This window comes from Oryzias latipes, chromosome 12, assembly GCF_053564925.1.
Source record: "Oryzias latipes strain Hd-rR chromosome 12, Olatipes_Hd-rR_3.1".
Lineage (NCBI taxonomy): Eukaryota > Metazoa > Chordata > Actinopteri > Beloniformes > Adrianichthyidae > Oryzias > Oryzias latipes.
Window position 1 is genome coordinate 3337501 of NC_136248.1, and position 16922 is coordinate 3354422.

Genomic DNA, 16922 nt, shown 5'->3' on the forward strand with positions numbered 1-16922 from the left:
CCCCCTAGAACCCCCTCTGCCAGGTAGTGGGTGCCGTAGGTCTGCAGCAGCCGGCGGTAGGCGGAGTAGTCGTACGTGAGGGGCAGAGAGGACAAGTCCTTCCAGAAGCTTTCAGAGAGGGGCAGATAGTCTGGGGCAGAGTTCTGAAACTGGGCCAGCGCCACTTTATTCTTTAGGATTATAATTCGGTAGGCCTGAAAGACGAGACACAGGCTGGACAGTGATTCTCAGATACATGCTGCGTCCAGACATGTGGACAGACAGAGATGGGATCTGATCTCTGACGCGAACGCCACGCTGACCTTGCTGTCGCTGAGCTCTTTGTGGAAGCTGCGGCGGTCGTGTCCGATCAGGGCGTTGGACTGGACGTCCTGCATGTAGGACCAGGAGCTTAAATAAGACTCGTCGCTCTCTTCGTTGTCGACCTGGACCTGAACATGAAACACGTCACTCATTTTTTGAGAATTTTTAGAGCTTGGTCACTGTCAGGATTACAAAACTTCATTTGAAATGTAGTTTAAAAAAAAGAGGACAAGATTGTTTGATCCGGTCTCCAAACCACATTTAGAACTTAATAACAACCAATCTAAGCAACAAGACGTTAGCATATAATAATGGATTTTGTTTTTTCAATAACCAGAATTGGCTAATGTTTGTTCTTGGGTCAAGGAACAGCCGAAACATTCCATGTTCATCGAGAAATAAAGAGATAAAACAAAAACCAAAAAGATTTTCTTTGCGTATTTGTGTTTAGATAGGTAAAAGTAGGAACTGACATTCCAATTTTACTTTTTTTATATTTATTTATTCAATACAGGGACGGCGCATGTTAATAAACATTTCTGTCAATATGCCAGAGTTAGCCAAAAGGCTATTTTTCATCTGCAGTCCCTATTGGTAGATGTTAAAAATCACCCTAAAAGTTTGATATTTTACAGCAGATCTACGTCTCCATATGATGCATGGAGCCATGGGTGGAGTCAGGAACGTTGACTCCACCCATTTACTTTACTTTGCTCCGCCCAATTACCCGTTTTCATTTACCCCTGTCTACAAACATGAATGAAGTAAATAATTCACATTGTAATGAGTCTTTTCATTCCAGATATCTTTATATTAAACATTTCCTCAGAGTAACAATCTCACGCACAAGAAACTCGGCAGACGTTTTTTCTAAGGGGTCATAATTTTGGGCAGCAAACCCGAGGCTGGTCCTGGCCAGCGATAAATTGCACAAAGTCTTCAAATTCGTTTTGCTGTAGTTAATAAAATTATAGAACAAGAAAAAGCCTCAACAGATCCTGGTCCAGGCTTCCAGAAAGAAAACTTTGCTGTTTAAAGAGACAAACCCTGGTTGAAGGCAGCATCAGTTTAATGCCAAAACGTTTCTGAATTCAAGTAGTCCTACCTGTCAACTACATTTCAATTGTTGCTTCTGATTGTATGATTGTTTCAAACCACAGAATTTTGAATCAGGAAGAAAGTCCTCTTTTATTCCTACAAGAGCAGTGATGTGGCTGACCAAAAAAAGAAAAATCCCAGACAGGCCCCCATCTTTTTTAAGTCTGTTTAAAAGCTAAAAACTGGTATTCATTCATGGGCTGGATTCTGTTTTGTGTTGAAATCCAGCTAGTTATTTACTCACTGCAATCTTTCTTGAATGCTTGCACTTCTCCGCAATGTCGTTTATTTAAGGATTAACCCCAGAAAAGTGTGCTTAAAACAGTCAAATTTTCCATCTGTTTGCTTACCTCAAAGTTGTACCTGAGGATGTTCTGCGGCAGTCGGTAGGTCACCTTGTGGTCGCCGCTGAAGACCTTTCTGCACTGCCCCCCAAAGCTCAGAGTGTTGATGACTCCTGCTTTGAACGTGTCCGTCAGCACGTCGTACCTTTAACACATCAACGTTAAAGCCTCTCAGTTCCTGCCTCTTCCATGTGGTACCAGGTCTTTGCCGTCCAATGCTCACCCTCTGCCTGTGAAGTCAGAGTTGGGGGGCGTTTTATGCAGGTCGCACGAATAGTGGCTGTCGTCACGTCCACAGTTTCTCTCATCCAGGCCGTCCTCACAGTCCTGGTCTCCGTTACACACCAGCAACTGGCTTATGCACTGACCTGCATCGCAATTCAGGAATCTAAGCAACAATTTTGGACTTTTTGAAGATAAGATTTGACTTGCAGCTACCAGAGGTGCAGCGAAATCTGCCTCCACAGCCCGTTTCCAGGGGGCACGCCCTCTGTGGGGCGCATGACTGTCTTTCAGTGGCTTCTCCTGAACACGGTGTCCCATCAAACTGAGCAAACACCTCAACGTGGCGCGTTCGCACCTGAAAAAGAGGCAACAGAAAGAAAGGAAAACAATCAATAATGTGCTGCAAATGTAATAAAACACAACTTCTTTTGGTTTTCTCCTCGCCATCAGGTATTCCACGTCTTACCAGTGAGATGTGTTGAGGTTCCGTATCTCCTATGGAGTCTGATTTATAACTTTGAGAACTAAAATGATCAGACCGCTGAGTTTGCAGCATTGGTACAGATTTCTGTCCATGTTTCATCCGCTCCTCTGTCCCCAAAACTATAAAGAAATCTGGATCATGTACCACGGTTCGTACATCCAGGGCTGAGGTAGGTCATCTGACTGCCTCACTTCTTATCAGGAAATCTACTAATTAAGCAAGTTTAACTTCAGAAAATGTTAAAAGTTATTTAAATCAGTTTTGGAAAAAGTCAACTCAGTGGTTAAAAGTTATTTAAATCAGTTTTGGAAAAAGTCAACTCAGTGGTGAATAGATGTTACTTTTCATCAACAAAGGGGTCAGGTGAGGTATACGCCCCCCAGACAAAAGGCTACTTCATACTGACATAGGAGGGATTCTTTGTAGCACAAACTTCTTATAAAATGCTGCAGTGTTTTGTATACTGTATGTGTTCATTTGTTAATAACAAAGGATCAAGGAGAATGGATAACACAACAAAACAGTAAAAAAAAAGCCTCTCAAGAGAACATGTCTTGATACAACCATGATAAGCAGAAAAGCACCTCTGCATGCAGAATCCAATGGCATTCGACCACAGGAGACCTCAGAGGGGGCTGGGGCACTTTTGTCACTAGAGCTATGGCTTGTTGAGTCTCCAATATGTCAGGTCAGAATACGGCATAGACTACATAAAGGGTCCGGCAGGTGGTGGAGGTGGACGTTTTATCACTGCCAACAATAAACCATGATAGAAAATCCCTTTTTCACAAACAGCCTCATAGTTCCTGATTTTTCTGCTATTATAAAAGACGTCTTTAATTAGAAAATATCTCTTGCGTTTACTTGAGTAAAAACTTTATATATTTAAGCGTAATAAACATGTCAGCAAAAAGAAAATCAAGATGGGGCAAACACAACAGCGTCAAATGGCTAGACCCCCGACTCTCTTAAATCAGGTTTTCACTTCCATGCTCGCGGCCACGTTTAGAGGATAAGATGCAAAAGAGAGTTTATCTGGCAGTGAATCCCCATTGAGAACAAGAATCACATTGGCTGTAACCATTGACTTTAACTGTCAGGAACTGGAGGTGTACGAGCCAAAGTGCAGGCAACTGGCCTTGGAGGCAGAAACGTAAAGATTTAATAAAGAAACTTAAACAGTACAGAAACTGTGGAGAAACAGAAAGTGAATAAAGCAGAGGACCTGGCAATGCAGAACTGAAAACCAGTTACCAGCTCATTTTTGTTAGCTGGTTGACAGCTGGGACAGTTGTCCTATGAAGACCCAGGACACGCTGGAGAGACGCCTCCGTGCCCCCCCAGAGGAGCTGGAGAAAGTGGCCGGGGCGAGGGAAATCTGGGCATCTTTGATATCATCTTAGACTGCTGCCCCGGTCCCAGATAAGAAGAGGAGGATGGATGGATGGATGGATGGATGGATGGATGGATGGATGGATGGATGGATGGATGGATGGATGGATGGATGGATGGATGGATGGATGGATGGATGGATGATAGATAGATAGATAATTTCCATGTTGTTCAAAAGACAGAAAAACGGTGCTCTCGCTGCCCTTTTCTGACTTTGAGCCCCAGCCCCTCTAAAATCCTTTGCACATACCTGGTTCTGCTACAGCTCTGCAGTGACTGACGTTTTCACATCAGAGTGTACAAAGATGTTTCAAATGATTAGAGCTGTGATCATCTGAAGAAGCAAAGAAGGCCTCATCAAATTCAGTGATCCTGTCCGATAACCAACAGCTGTGTGAGTTCCTGACCCAAAACTGTCTCATGACAACCACATAAAAATAAAAACGCTTGAAATAGCAAATATGTTCTGTTCCTAAAAGAGGAATGTTCCTGTGCGGGTCATAAAAAAACTAAATGGCCCAGTTTTACTGGAGATAACTTTGCTTCCTTTGCCAGGACAAATACACATCCCTGACAGCTTTGACCTTTGAGAGCAGAGACCTGGAGATTGTTTTGTCAGCTGCTCAGCTTTCACTGAACTGTGTTTTTTTTTTTTTTAGGTAATACACTCCACAAGTATAGACTGCAGGATTCAAACCAGGCTCATAGATCATCCCACCAAAAGCAGCCTATATGTTCACATGCATCATGCGTCACTGAAATCCGTTTTAACGACAAAACGGTGAATACCTTTAGTTTTTAGATACAAATCTTCTTTTTATCACTTTTCACAGCAAAACCTGGTCTAAAAAGTATATAATAAGGTCTTCCTGAACTATTCTGAGTATAACCAACAAACAGGCCTTTCATGTCTTTTAGAAACATCCATTCGTCCACAGAACCTGCGGAATCCCTTCTGGGGTAATGGGGTTGCTGGAGCCTATCCGAGCCACTGTCGGTGAAGGCGGGGTTCACACTGAACAGGTCAGCGTCAGCTGCAGGTCCACACACTCACACCTAGGGGCAATTTAGAGACCCCAATTGACCTATGAAGCATGTTTTTGGACTGTGGGAGGAAGCTGGAGAGAAGCCGCACATGCACGAGGAGAACGTGCAAAATCCACGCAGATAGGACCCAACAGGAATTCAGGAGAGAAACACATTAAAGCCTTAGGGAGCTTTCCCCTGGTCCACACTGAGATGAAGTCACATTAACAAAGATGAATGGATTCATGCATTAAAAAGAGCCACAAATGTAACAACAGTAATCTGATAACAAGAACTGAAACAAGTAAATCTGGCTGATTGACCTTCTTGGCATGGCCTTCATCTGTAACTGGAATCCAAAAACCCCTGCTGTCGGCTACATGTTTCCAGTTTTTAGAACAGTTTTTGCATTGCTGTCCATAAATTTCTGTTATCTGTAAACCTCTGGTTTCATTTGTTAAAGACATCAGTGTTGACAGAGTTCCTGAAGCTTTTAGGGCTTCTGCTTTGCTTCATTCAATTTGTATGGACAGGAAATACACTGACCAAAAATATAAACGCAACACTTTTGTTATTGCTCCCATTTTTTATGGTATGATCTCAAAGATGTGAAACATTTTCCACATACACAAAATAACCAGTTCTCTGAAATATTGTTCACAAATCTGTCTATATCTGTGATAGTGAGCACTTCTCCTTTACCAAGACAATCCATCCCACCTCACAGGTGTGCCATATCAACATGCTGATTAGACAGCATGATTATTACACAGGTGTGCCTTAGACTGGCCACAAGAAAAGGCCACTCTGAAACCTTCGGTTGTATCACACAGCACAATGCCACAGATGTCGCAAGTTTTGAGGGAGCGTGCAATTGGCATGCTGATAGCAGGAATGTCCACCAGAGCTGTTGCTAGGGAATTGAATGTCCATTTCTCCACCATAAGCCGTCTCCAAAGGCGTTTCCGAGAATTTGGCAGCACATCCAACCGGCCTCACAACCGCATACCACGTGTAACCACACCAGCCCAAGACCTCCACATCCAGCATGTCCACCTCCAAGATGGTCTGAGACCAGCCACTCGGACAGCTGCTGAAACAAACGGTTTGCATAACCAAAGAATTTCTGCACATACTATCAGAAACCGTCTCAGGGAAGCTCATTTGCATGCTCGTCGTCCCCATCGAGGTCTCGACCTCACTCCAGTTCGTCGTCGTAACCGACTTGAGTGGGCAAATGCTCACATGCGATGGCGTCTGGCACGTTGGAGAGGTGTTCTCTTCACGGATGAATCCCGGTTTACACTGTTCAGGGCAGATGGCAGACAGCGTGTGTGGCGTCGTGTGGGTGAGCGGTTTTCTGATGTCAATGTTGTGGATCGAGTAGCCCATGGTGGTGGTGGGGTTATGGTATGGGCAGGCATACAGTATGTTATGGGCGAAGAACACAGGTGCATTTCATTGATGACATTTTGAATGCACAGAGATACCGTGACGAGATCCTGGGGCCCATTGTTGTGCCGTACATCCAACAACATCACCTCATGTTCCAGCATGATAATGCACGGCCCCATGTTGCAAGGATCTGTACACAATCCTTGGAAGCTGAAAACATCCCAGTTCTTGCATGCCCAGCATACTCAACGGACATGTCACCCATTGAGCATGTTTGGGATGCTCTGGATCGGAGTATACGACAGTGTGTTCCAGTTCCTGCCAATATCCACTCCATGCGAAGGAGATGTGTCGCACTTCATGAGGCAAATGGTGGTCACACCAGATACTGACTGGTTGTCTGAGTCCCCTGACCCCCTCAATAAAACAAAACTGAAGATTTCAGAGTGGCCTTTTCTTGTGGCCAGTCTAAGGCACACCTGTGCAATAATCATGCTGTCTAATCAGCATGTTGATATGGCACACCTGTGAGGTGGGATGAATTGTCTTGGCAAAGGAGAAGTGCTCACTATCACAGATTTAGAAAGGTTGGTGAACAATATTTCAGAGAACTGGTTATTTTGTGTATGTGGAAAATGTTTCACATCTTTGAGTTCATACCATAAAAAATGGGAGCAATAACAAAAGTGTTGCGTTTATGTTTTTGGTCAGTGTAATTACTGGCTTTCACTCAACCATTAACTTCCCTTCCATTTCCACTTTTGTGGTTGTTTTACACAAACAGTATATTTCTTTTTAAACATTTGATAGCCTATATTGTGCTTGTCGGGGTAAACTATATCCATATTTTCACATTCGATATCTCAGCAATTGGGAGTGTCTCCACCCGGGCCAGACATGCCCTTGTCAACTGCAAAAACTTACCTTAAATAATTCATCACTAAAGAGCTCTCACACCTGCATCTTAGTTTGGTCAGATTCCACTCCAGTTCCAAAATCCAAACCAAACACACTGGACTAATAATGAATTGAGAATATCTTGTATGTCGAATGATGATTGTTGGTTCCAGGTTAACTTTAAGAGCTTTATTTATACTGTATGTGTTTGGCATGTTAAGTTTATTGAAATACTCAATTGAAATACCGATGGCTTTAAACTTATGCCATCTATCAGACAACTACCCGGCAAAATAAACAGAAAGCAAAGTAGATGAATGATTGAGTTGATTCCATGACTTTTGAAAAACTAGATTGATCGAGTCGGGCAGAAGCTGAAGGAAGCCAAAAGACATACAACACATATTTGATACTATATTACCTTTGCCACATAAAAGACGATGTTTAATGAAGTAGGAGTTTTCTATGCAGCCCTTTTCTGACCCGGAATTAGGACAAATTGATCTCTGAGGCTCCGCCTTTTGCTCCTTGTGGGTGCCGCCCATTTCCTGACGTCCACCTAGAGCCAGCCACGGCAGGTCTGCGTGTTGCTGACGAAAACAAACAAACATCCAAACTTTTGCAGAGATGGATGTGCACATAAGATGAAACCATTTAGCCGATCACCACTAGCTCCATTGAGAAAGTGGGTGTGTCTGTTAGCCTGGGGGCGGGGCAAGCAGCACAGACTTCCTGGAAGGGGCTGTTCTTCACTTTGTGACATCACAATGTGAGGACCAACTTGTTTACGTGGATTGGGAGGGGCAGGTGCTTAGAGAGCAGGTTTTTAAAGGGAATACTCGTAACCGTGTAAATGGATCAAAAAAACGCTTTGGGGTTGTTTTTCATGAGGAAAGAACATTATAACACACCTAAAAATTCCAAAAAGGTGATTTTTGAATGATAAAGGCCCTTTAAATTTAGAGTATCTGGGGACAGAGGCGGACTTCCAATTGGGAAAAGGTAGTATGGGGCCCCCAACTCTATAGGGGCCCTGAGTTGAAGACTTAATAAAAGTGTCTAAAATAAATGTTACCCACACCATTATTTAACTCTGTCATGAAAAAACACCTCAAATCACTGAACTGGCATAAGATTGATCACGTCCTCCCCGTCCCTCTGCAGCAATGGTATATTCCATCCATCAGCAACTCCAGAGATTCCCAAGTTAGCGATCAGAGGCAGCTCCTGCCGACTGGGCAATTTGCTGCTCAATAGGGCAGTTTTTATTCTGAATTTGGGGCAAAATTTGCGTAGGTGGATGAACATAATTTGAGCGGATTTAGGATCGATTCTGGAGCTTTTAGTTCCTGGTTGAAATACTTTTCAAACAGGGAAGTGCGGTTTTGGGGAGAGGCAGGTGACAGGCAGTGCTTCACCTGTCGTCTTCCTCACCTGCTGTCATGACATGTAAAGCCTACTGATGCTAAAATAAATGTGTTCATACTAACCTGTTCCATAAATGCAATGTATAAGTTTAATTCTAATCATTTCTATCCTCAAAATCGCTGATTTTTGCATATTTCCTGTTTAATTTTAGCATGGTGCTGCAAGCTCTGCCGCATGAGAGATTACTCAATCCTGAGTGAAGTCGGATTGATTGTTGCTTTCGTTTTCTCAGCATATGCTACTAATGTTGAGTTTATTATGACTATTTTACATTTAGACATTTTTATTCCATGTGCTCCCTTTCTATACAATGTTTTTCACTTCAGATCTGACGTGAGGCTGCGTTGAAAAGACAGAATGAGGCAGAAAAACTACTAAGCTTTTTCTAATATTACTATAAAAACAAGAGCTCATTTGTTTAGTGAATGCAGGTTTTTGGGAGGATTTTTACTGTTGGTTTTGTGCAAAATTCCTTTTAATACACAAAACAAAAAGTTCTTTTTGGCATTATCTCAGGTGAATGTTTCATTTATTGCTTGGAAATTTTATATTCACAAGAACAGGTTTTCAAAATATAAAACTCCTCTTTATTTTTTTTCACAAGGAGATTTGTTTATGTTTTAATAATTTTAAAATACAAGAACGATTTCCGCTTTTGTTCGTGATAGGCTAATAAGTTAAACTAGAACTTCTATAGTGTATAATCATTTGTGTTTTTCACTTTCATTTTTTAAATATTTCAGCAAAACATCAGTGGTTGCTAGTAAAATTCAATAGAAGTCCATTATTTCATGTTTTTCTCTGATGGCTGCAAAAATGGTGATTTGCAATATCACTAAAAATGTGATAAAGTTGAATTTTCAATCAAATCAGGAAGTAATAAATCATGGTTGATTAATTACTGCTAATTAATCACTGATTAAAATTTTGGGTTGTTTTTTTTTGGTGGGTCTGGTGGTTTTTTCTTTTAGATGACTATCTGTCAGAGATTAAATGATAATTCAAAGCAATTTTTAAAAAGTGGTCAAATGAAGCAAAGTCATCTGAGGGGTTGTGGAAAGAAGAAAAGGCAAAAGAAAGCCAGACATTTGTTGCCAAGCTTCCAAAATTGCTGGAGGACAGAAAACAAAAGGAAAATCAAGAACGGAACAGAAAACTCTAACAAAAAAATCTGTTTCTTTTGTTCACTTTAGTAAAACCTGAACACATAAAGAAAAGACATCAAAATTGTGTTCCTACTAGGAAGTGAGGGATTAACAAATGAGTGCATTTAATTAATGTAATGTTTTTCCAAGTAAAAAGGATGAATCTATCTAAATACCCAGGCTGTGTCCCACCAAAGTGGGGTAGCCTAGACAGGGCACACATTCTTAACTCCCTTCTTCTCTTCCCCAAACCCTCCTCCTTCAGTGTGTGTGCGTGTGTGTGTGTGTGTGGGTGTGTGTGTGTGACTGGTCTAAAAGGATGAATATAAAATAAAATACATTTCTTTCTCATTTAAATTTGATTTCAGTTTTTAAATTCTTATCAAATCATTTGGTAGGTTTTACCCGATAGCTAAGGATTTTTAAACAAATAATTATCAATTCATACTACAACCAGAAAGGGCCCCATGTTGTTGTTGGCCTGTGGCCCCCAAACTGCGAAGTCCGGCACTGTCCGGGGAGAAATCTCAATTACATTTACATTTAGGCTGCCATTTTTGGATTGAGAAAACACACACTGCTGTTCACGTGATCACTTCTATAATCTGATGAATCACGAAATCAGATTAAACTTTTCAGTGTTCACATAAGAACATGAATGCAAGGACACAATTTACATCGCACATTTCACACAGTTCATGTTTTTCTTTTAACATACTCTTCTGAAAGCGCCTCAACGTAGCAGAATCTCAATAAATGTCCTTTAAATCATGTGTGATTGAGAAAAATGGATCAAAATTCATTTAACTCTGTTAGTACAACTGCTGAAGAACCCAAAGTTACTTTCAGTGTTTTGGCACAAATTCCAGAGGTGAAGGACCTCCATGTCTGATTTTCATCTTAGTGAGGTTTACGATCAGATGATCCTCCAGAAGAGGAAGTTTCACAAAGTGGGCTTTTATACTGAGTTGCTCCTGGTCAGAATGGGCCGAGCATACCAATGATGTTCACACCTTTATCTGGTTTGGTTTGCTTTCACAAAATATGAGAGTACCAGACCGCCTGAAAACAAAAACCAAAGTTCCAGCTGCTCCCAGCCAGGACAAGAAAAAACTAGATGAAGAGAACCAGTGAGCTCACTGACCGTCAGTGGGCCTGGATGGCCTTGACCCTCGCTCTCAAGCGGACCCGAGTGTGTTTGATCCAAGCCAGAATTCAGAAGACCTTTCAGACCTGCCCAATGAAATGGACTATGCAAAGAAACCAGCACTGGTGCTGGTCAAAGCTGTTGGTGTGAACGCACTCTTAGAGTACCTTAGTCTTGGTGCAGCCGTCACAGTCAGACCAGCTTCCATACTGACCCCATCTGCAGTTCACGGGCCGCTCACCGCTGGGGGGGGCAAAGAATCTGGTATAATCTCTGAGAATTAAAACACACGGTGAACATACTGCAGCAAACAGGCTTACCACACTGGTGACGCCAATGCAAGTGTCAAAACCAAAGCACGGGCCAAACTCTGCTGTGGAGGAAAAAGAGGAGTTCACTCAGTCTTCTCATTTCTGCTTCTATTGCCATCACAAAAACAGCAGCCTCTCAGTCCTTTCATCATCTACGTCTGTCAAGATCCAAGTTCTGGTGTTTGCTGAGTTGGGGGAGGTTACCTTCATGGTTCAGCCTTCTCGTCTGGACCAGCTCTGGGGGGCACAGGGACATTAAATCCTCTGGGAGGGGACAGGAGAGAGGGAAGGGTTTCTGAACAGACCCCACAGCTTAGGCATTCCCTTTATGACCTAATAAAATCAGAAGAACCTGATTAAGCCCCTCCTGTCCCCCCACCCCCTCTGCCACAGGCGGCTATCCAATGTTAGCATGTTTGTTTTGTCTGAAACGAACAGGGCTGCACAGTTACGTCACAGAGTTTGTTCTGGATCTGACGCTGAATGACCTTAAAGTCCAAAAAATTCCAGATTTGTACATTTGAGCACAAATGTTTCAAGTGCAAAATGTTCTGAAATTTCCCAAACATCTTTTTTTCCAACTAACATTGTGTAAAAAGACTTCTGTATTTGTATCCTTATGTTTCTACCTTTCTAAAATCCAAATGTTCTGGAGCTTTCTGACACAAATCTTTCAAATTTTCACCTTTCTACTCCTTTTTTTAACATTTATCTCACTTGTACTGACTGAAAATGAATAGAAAATCAAAGTTTTTCAAAACTCTGTGGTCTTTAGGAGCAGAGAAATTTGGATAATCCCTGGATTATCCAAATGTTGAGCAATTCAGGAGTTTTTATTCCATCTAATTTTCTCCTCTGCATTCCCCTGGTTCACACCAACCAACCTCATCTCCTCCTTCTCTACGTCCATGAACCTCCTCTTTGGTAGCTCCAACCTCATCATCCTTTCACCAACATCATCACTGTTCCTCCTCTCAGCGTGTCCAAGTCTGCTTCTTTTTTCTCCAGAACATCTTCCATGATCTGTTCCTCTGATGGATTCATTCCTGATCCATCCTGGTCAGTCCGTCAGCATCTTGATCTCTGCCTCCTGTCTCTACATCAGAACCTCTAAATCATCACCATGGCGGCTCTCACCACAGTCTTCTCTGCCTTTCCTTTCATTCTTGATGACACTCTTTAGTCACACATCACACCTGAAACCTTGCTCCACCCGTTCCAACCTGCTTCCATACACCTCTTTGCCTCTCTTCCACACTCTCTGTTGATCTGGACCATTGAAGTATTTTTATTAACAAGATTACTAACATTAGGTCCCAGATAACCAATACCAGATCTTGGTCACCTCTTGTTCTGCAAACTCCACCTGCGAGGCCCACAGTGGTCTTTGAAGTTTTTCCGACAATCTCCTTCAACACTGTTTCTGAAACCATCCCATTGCTCTCTGGACATTGTGCCAGTTAAATTTTTTTAAAGAAATATGGATCCATTAGCTCCCACATTCTGTTCCTAATGAACACATCTCTTTTAACTGGCACAGTCCCAGATGATTTTAAGGCTAATATGATTCAGCCACTTTTGGAAAAAAACCCTGTCTGGACCCAAGTTGCTTAGAGCATTACAGACCAATTTCAAAATTGCCTTTTTTGGCTAAGATTCTGGAAAAGCTAGTGGCCGAGCAGGTAATTCCTTTTTTAATAACAATGGACAATTTGAGAACTTTCATACTGGTTTTAAGGCCAACCACGGCACCAAAACAGCCTTGCTGAGAGTAATGAATGACCTTTTAATCGCTGCGGACTCTGGAAAATCATCTATTTTAATTCTTTTAGATCTCAGTGCAGCATTTGATACAGTTGACCACTCAATTTTCTGAAATCTTGTGTTGGTTTTTCTGGCACAGTTCTTAACTGTTTTTTTACTTAGCTGACAGGTTTTTTAACATTTTATTGGCAAGTCTTGCTCATCTAAGGTGAAAAAAACATATGGCGTTTCCCAGGGTTCCGTATTGGGACCTCTGTTATTTTCAATTTACATACTACCACTGGGGGGGGGGATACGCTGACATAACCTCAATTTTCCTTTTTATGCCGATGACACTCAACTATACTTGTCCTTTAAACCTGATCACCTTGGTCTTTTCAAAAATCTGAATAGCTGTATTGCCAAAATTAAAACCTGGATGGCTCCTGCAGTTGAATATGAGTGTATAAACTCCAGTTAGTCCAAAAGGCTACCGCCAGATTCCTAACAAAAACCAGAAGGAGAGATCACATTACTCCAGTTTTAGCGTCTCTGCACTGGCTCCCAGTCCGTTTTAGAATAGATTTTAAGATTTTAATGATTGCTTTTAAAACACACTGTGGTCTGGCAGACCACAGTGTGTTCTTCAGCAAAAGGCTTTCTAACAATCCCACAATCCAGATTGAACACCAAGGGAGACAGGACCTTTGCTATAAGAGCCCCAACACTCTGGAATAGTCTCCCAGACAAGATCAGGCTCACTGAATCCCTACCAGTATTTAAATCTCTTTTAAAAATTTACCTTTATTGGCGTGCTTTTAAATATTTTGTTGGTTCTTAAATTTAAACTTGTGATATTATTAATTTTAGTGATTTGATTGCATTTAACTGCTGTCACTGTTTTGAGTGTGTGTTGTTTTATTTTGTCATACTGTGTACTGTTTTTAATCCTGGTCTTTTGTCTTATGTTAATCGTACAGCATAATCTTGATTTCGAAAAGTGCTATATAAATAAAGGTTATTATTATAATTAAAGTCCTCCACCTTTTTCACCTCTGCTTTCTGTCACCTTGCTGTTCCTCGTCAGTTCCCCTCATTCACACACAGATACTCTAAATGCAGATGACTTTTATTAATCTCTTCCAGATCAAAGCTCCACCTCTCTAGATGTTCTTCCACCTGCTTCCTCCTCTCACATCAGATCAGTGTCATCTGCAAACATCCTGATCCACAGAGGTTCCTGTCTGACCTCATCTGTCAGTCAGTCCATCCCCACAGCAAACAAGAAGGAGCTCAAAGCTGATCCTTGGTGCAGTCCCACCTTCAACTCCTCTGTCACACCTTCAGAACATCTCCCCACTGTCTTCCAGCCCTCCACCATGTCCTGAGCATCTCCAACGTTCTTCTAGGTCACTCCAGACGTCCTCATCCAAACCACAGCTCCTCTCTCTGGATGTTGTCGCAGACTTTCTCTACATCTACAAAGACTCAACGCAGATCCGTCTGACCTTCTCTGCCCTCAACATCCTCAAAACAAATATTGCTTCTGTGGTTCTCTTTCTCTGCATGGAACCAAACTGTTGGTCACAAATCTTCTGATCTCAGTCTAGTTTATTCCCCAAAGTCAACCAGTGGATGTCTGGACTTCTTTATCACAGTTAACAACACCTCATAGTTAGACGCTGTCGGCATCTAGTGGACAGATCCTACCCTTTTTTTTCCTTTCATGTTTAAAATGTTGATCATTTTTCACCATCAGATAAAACCTCTGACTTAAAAACAGTTCTTGATCCTGGCTGCCGTGGTATTTATGGTTTCTCAAATATCTGTAATGGTTTATTTAGACAAAAAAGAAAAACAATAAAAACCATTCTCTCTTTGTTTCATGAAAAACTCAAACCCTTACTGGTTTCTCTGTTTACTGCCTAATGCTCATCCATCATGTGACACGGCAAATCTAAATCTATCACCCCCTTTTTTAAGTTGTGTATTGTTTACTTTGCTGTGACGCGGAAATGTAATTTGAGAAAATTGTCTTTCAATCAAATCATGGTTTTGTTGCTATTCACAAATTTTAAAGACATGAAAAAATTTTCTTCATCAGAAACATCAAGTAAAGACTTATTTAGACATGGATATCAGCCAAACTCCTCAATCTCTTACAGATTCATGATTGAGGTCATGGTTCAGTTTATGCTTTAATTCTATTCATCAATACATTCATTCTTTTTCAGATTATTAAAAAAGGTTTTGCATTGTGTGTAGTATAAACTAAGGCAAAATTCATAATTAAATTGTTAAAAGCAGTTTTCTAAGTCTGAAACGACTTCAATGGAAAAGAATTTAAACCACCATTGCTTCATGTAAGATAACAAAAATATGAAGTGATTGTTAGGTTTTTTTCTCGGTTGCCTGAATTCCAAGATTTTTGTCCAAATAACTGTGTACTGTTATTAAAAAATCATCACTAGCATTTTTGGCAAATGTTTTTTATTTGAACAGTAAATATTTTATTCTGCAGTCAGATGTTTACTCTGGTTTGATTTCCACCTTGTTACCCGGCTGTGACCAACACAAGTCTGTCTGGCTCTTGACTTTAACCCAGCAGGTCCTGCAGTAGATTGACCCGATTTTCTGAGCATCCTTGTCCTCCTGCTGCACATTACCTGCATAAGGTGTGTTCAGTCGATCCAAACTTCGGATCATCTGACTCAGCCTATCAGCACAGAGCAGAACTAGATCCCCACCTTTCATAGGAGCGCCGAGCAAACAACACTAGCTACAGAGGAAATCCCAGTTTTGACTTTGAAGCAATAAAGAAAACCAACAGTATAAATATAAACTCAAAGTAAAAAGATACGTTGGTCCACGGGTGTCAAATGAAGAGGGGGAAGGGGAGGTTGGGGGCCCAGGGGATCTGTTTGAATCCATGATCCTCAGGTAACGTTTTCCACGAGGAAAAGGAAGGTGCAGCTGCTTGGTAACACAAGCAAGCTGGTTTCTGTTCTTTTAACTTTGCTGCACCTGAGAGTCTGAGACGGTGACCATCGGCAGTTTGACTGATGACGGACATGCAGCAGTGACCAGGTACTGAAGCGTGACTTCAACCCATCAAAACGGAATGTTTTACACAGTTAAAAGGAAACGCAAAGTTATTTGCATGTTTAAACAAAAGAAGAAACTTCTAACCAACACCTCCTCGCAGCCACTACAGTGAAACCTCCAAATACTCCCACATGAACCGGTTACCGAAGACAGAGAAAAGTTCAATCCAGTTTCAGCAGCAGAAGCTTTAGAAGAGGAAGTCAGCTTCAGCCACACAGACACAGTTTTGGGCCACAGACCTCCTGATGGGACTGATCGGACAGAGGGCATTCTGGGAAACAGAGTGAAGGAGCAGTCCCAGCTGCTTTGCAGCTTCAGAGGAACGTGCACTGACTGGTCTTTGCTCTTCATCACAGGAACTTCCCGTTTACCCGCAAATGCAAAGACACTGGAGCAGGAACGCATCACAAACGCTAACATCTACTGGTGCATCAATGTGTGTCATCACAGACGCACAAAAGGCTGCTCCTTGACTGACATGTTCCACGTTTCAGGGTCTTAAACCCAAAATATTTAGCAATTTGGTGAAATCTGAATGAAACTGTTGAAAGATTTGAGAGCGTATAAGCTTCAGGTTGAAGGTTTAAGATTTAAGTCTGAAGAGAGAAGCTCTAAGGAACACAACTGACAACATGAAGAAAAACACATTTAAGATCATGTCAATTTAAGATTTTCATTCAAATAAAAAATAATTAACTGAAATAAAGGCATTATTAGGGTAAATTATATCACTCCCCTTGTTTTTTGAAACTATTCACCTTTCAGGATTATTAAAACACACATCCCTTCACATTGAATGGATAAAGAGGCTCCAGAGCCTCGTGTTGCAGGTCTCTGCTTGAGGGGTTTCTACTTTAGTTTCCTTCAAAACCATTTCAG

General features: G+C 41.6%; 1 protein-coding gene across 2 annotated transcripts in view; it reads right to left on the reverse strand.

The window, feature by feature from the left end:
* The window catches only part of c7b (complement component 7b), a 27973-nt gene extending 16465 nt beyond the window's left edge, over nt 1-11508 (reverse strand). Inside the window, exons 1-8 of one of the 2 annotated variants that reach the window (XM_004075128.5) lie at nt 11400-11508; nt 11205-11257; nt 11052-11127; nt 2184-2325; nt 1969-2113; nt 1752-1890; nt 303-431; nt 1-194 (exon numbers count right to left, since the gene is read on the reverse strand). The exon at nt 1-194 is cut by the window's left edge and continues 50 nt beyond it. In XM_004075128.5, coding sequence (XP_004075176.1) covers nt 1-194; nt 303-431; nt 1752-1890; nt 1969-2113; nt 2184-2325; nt 11052-11127; nt 11205-11257; nt 11400-11405 — 884 coding nt within the window. In that variant the 5' untranslated portion in view covers nt 11406-11508. The remainder of the gene's footprint in view (nt 195-302; nt 432-1751; nt 1891-1968; nt 2114-2183; nt 2326-11051; nt 11128-11204; nt 11258-11399) is intronic. The other variant, XM_011482100.4, reaches the window with a different exon arrangement.
* Between the last annotated feature and the right edge of the window lie 5414 nt (nt 11509-16922).